General features: G+C 35.5%; 1 protein-coding gene across 1 annotated transcript; it reads left to right on the forward strand.

Annotated features, from left to right (window-relative positions):
* Positions 1 to 290: 290 nt before the first annotated feature.
* LOC136220083 (transcription factor bHLH148-like) lies at positions 291 to 1,690 on the forward strand. The gene is made up of 2 exons (XM_066007774.1): positions 291 to 488; positions 718 to 1,690. The coding sequence occupies exon 2, from the start codon at positions 874 to 876 to the stop codon at positions 1,528 to 1,530; it is 657 nt and encodes a 218-aa protein (XP_065863846.1). The 5' UTR covers positions 291 to 488; positions 718 to 873; the 3' UTR covers positions 1,531 to 1,690.
* The last annotated feature ends 1,990 nt before the right edge of the window (positions 1,691 to 3,680 follow it).

A 3,680-nucleotide genomic window follows, 5' to 3' on the forward strand; every position in this document is an offset into this window, starting at 1 on the left:
GGATGACTGAAACTTTGATCTTAGTCCAAACTTCGGTCAAACCTAATCTTCCTTCTTCTCTTGAATGAGCTAGGGCTCATTTGAAATCCTGAAGTCATGCTTAACTTAATACTATAACACTAGGTTTCGAGTTCGCGGAAAACTTTAATTAAGGAGAATCCATGAAAAAAAGTTCAAATGAACGTTTCGGATAAATTATAAAAAGATAAAAATAAAAAAACCCAATAATTGTGGTTTTAAGGAAATGACGCGTGCTACCTTTTGATTCCTTTATAAGCTTCACCACCGTTTCTCTCTGCCTCCTCTCTCTCAGGTCCCTCCCCCACCATTTCCCTTCGACACCTCACCAACTCCGTTCCGTTTCTTTCGAAACCAAAAAAAAAAAAAATATTCAGCTTCAGTTTCAGCTTCTCTCGTAAATACATCTCTATTATGGTGGTTCACATGTAAACAATTTTGTTTTCTTTTCACGTTTTCTCCTCGGAAAGGTAATTATCTCATCATCTTCAGTTTTCTCCTCTTTGATTTCTCCGTTTTGATATTTTTTCTTAATGTTTCGTGTTAATCCAATAGATATATCGTCCATTAATCGTTAATCAGGATCGATTATTCGTGTTCTGGAATCTGTTTGGATGGATAGATTTTTTTTATGTTTCAATTCTGTGTTGAATCTGGCTTTTGTTGTGAATCTTTGTTGATTATCTGTTTTTTCTTCAGGTATTTGAGGAAGAGGTAAGGGAGAAAGAAGCAGAGGATTTTTATGAGCGCTTCGATTCTGAGAAATTTGAACTGAAACATTTGGGATTTTTTTGTTTCGGAATCAAGCTATAGAAGAATTGATTCGTATTCGTTGATTGATTGATCCATCTATCTATGGCGTCAACTCTGATCTCGAATCATCCCGTAAATAACTCCAACTCTGATCGATCGAGAAGGAAAAAGAAGAAGAAATCGCAAAATCAATCGAAAGAGAATCAAAATCAAGGTCATGCGAAATGGAAAACCGAAGCTCAGGAACAAATATATTCTTCTAAACTTATCCAGGCCTTGAGTCAAGTCCGACTCACTTCTCCTACTCCTTCGCCGCCGCGCCAAGGTCGCGCCGTTAGAGAAGCCGCGGACAGAGCTTTGGCCGTCGCTGCTAAAGGGAGAACAAGATGGAGCCGAGCAATTTTGACTAGTCGGATCAAACTCAAGTTCAGGAAACAACACAAGAGACAAAGAGTGGCTGCAGCTACAGTAGCAGGAACCGGGAGTAGCCGGTCTAAGAAGCCGAGAGTCAGCGTTTTTAGGCTGAAAAAGAAGAGTTTACCGGCTGTTCAAAGGAAAGTTCGTGTTCTAGGCCGGTTAGTCCCTGGTTGCCGGAAACAACCGTTGCCGGTCATTTTAGAAGAAGCAACTGATTATATTGCTGCTTTGGAGATGCAAGTTCGAGCCATGAGCGCTCTTGCTGAACTGCTATCTGGTACATCCTCGAGTTCTGGTTCTGGTATTGCCGCCGCCGGCGCTAGTAATGCGCCGACGAGCTAATCGTGAATCGTGATCGTACTCACGGCTTTTAGCCAGTTGTCATTATTTTTTTTAAATATATAAATATATATTATCATCTCCCACTTTCTCTCGGTAATCTCATGTTAAATACTTTTTTTCTCTCAGTAATTTGATCTTACATTTACTTTTTTTTTTTTCACTTTAAATTCTTATTTTCTTTCTCTCTTGTCTTATTAGAAAAGGAAATAATTGACCTGTGAAATCGATCATTCGCCTCTCACAATCTGTGACCTTATTATGCAAAGAACAACTTGGTTTGCATTTCTGAAGCAAATTAATATGTCTATTGTTTTCTGTATATACGAATTTGCTTTTTCATGTGTTGAATAATCGATTATAGATTAAGGGCACGTCTAGTTTCATCGGTTCATGTAGGGCTGTAATCGAGCCCCAAGCACACCCAAATTTTGGCCAATCCATGTTCAATGTGTTGGAAAATTGACGAGTTGGAACTCGATTTTTATTCGTTTTGCTCGTGAGGACCTTATTAATTCCGTTTATTAATTTCACTTGCGAACAATTTTTTTTTATTGTCACTTGCGAACAATTAATTACATTTATTTGATTTTTTTTATCACAAAATTATATATAATTGACTTATAAGTTTATAGAAAACTAGGTTGTTTTAGATTATACTATTATTAGAAATTAATCGAAACAAGTTTGTTCACGAGCTTTCGATCCGAGTTTCGTTTTGTTCAAACTTAATTCTTTTATAAATTGAGATGAATGCGGTAGTACTTTTATTAAGCCGTAATAAGCATTTAGTTCACGGTTTACTGTCAGCCGTTTGCTTTTGTTATCGTTAGTAACAGGTAGATATTAGATGTTTACAGTGAAATCATAGTTGTGTTTCAATCCTAATAAGAGCGTGTGAATTAAAAAAAAAAAAACTATAAAAACAAGTAAACTGACACTACTAGGAAATTGGGGATCAAAGTTATTGTATTTGGTAATTTTTGAGCATTGGGGATCAAAGTTATTGTATTTGGTAATTTTCAAATCTCAAATTAGATGTATAGATGGTATAGAAACTGTTTAGGTTTGTTATTTGAGTTTCTGTATTTTGATGTAAAATGTTATTTATGCAATTGCCATTTAAGTGGTAAAGATTATTCCTTTTGGGTACATAATGGGTTTGAATACAGACTCATAAACACATATGGACAATGAGAGAAAATGACCCCCCAATTCCTATTGCTTGGGCGGTGTCTTAGAGGCAAAAGATAGAGGTCTCATGTTAGGAGGAATTATAGGTTAGAATGGGTCTTAAAATTGGTAGTCAATATTAATTTACCTCAAAATTCAAGTTTAGATATTAATTCAGTTTTTTTAAGTTAGTGATTATTGTGTCACACCCGACCCTAAACGACCTCAATCGGTATCGGGCGTGAAATAAAAAAATCATAATCAATACTTAAGAGTCTCCAAATTATCCAACGCCATTATATTACAATTGAACTACCAAAGTTCTAACCATAATTCTCACAATAAGTAGCCAAACGTGACATATTGTATCCGGATCATTTTGTTAAAATTGTCGATTTGAGAACTATATTGATATTTAAACTTCAATTTGAACTAAATTGATCATCACGGCCAACTTTAAAAACTATTTGACCCTTATTTCAAGTTCGAGTCTAGTCTTTTGCATATAGCGAGAATAGTTAGTGGGAGAACTTTTATATTTTAGGATTGTTTTGCCATTTCGAATCTTGAAAATCAACGATGTAATATTGATATGGTATCAGAAGATAACGTTATCGGAAAATGGATTAGTATAATACTCATATGACACTAGAAGATAGCGTTGTTAGAGGAAAATGTTTCAATGATAGATAGGAGGAACAATCGTTAAACAAAATTTACGTTTCAATCATATTTATAGAAGCTAAATTCAGGTAAGAGTTATTGATATGACGATAGGGTTGTAATCGAGCCGAGCCTAGCTTTGGTCTGTTCATGTTCGGCTCGATAAAAAATTAACGAGTTTGAGTCGAGTTTCGAGCTCAGTTCAAACTGAAAATTCTGTTCGAGCTCAGCTCATTAAGAAAATTAACTATTCGTGAACTGCTCGTTAATTCTGTTCACGAGCTTTGCTCGCGACCAGCTCATTAATTATGTTTTTA

The sequence above is a fragment of the Euphorbia lathyris genome, chromosome 2 (genome assembly GCF_963576675.1).
Source record: "Euphorbia lathyris chromosome 2, ddEupLath1.1, whole genome shotgun sequence".
Classification (NCBI taxonomy): domain Eukaryota; kingdom Viridiplantae; phylum Streptophyta; class Magnoliopsida; order Malpighiales; family Euphorbiaceae; genus Euphorbia; species Euphorbia lathyris.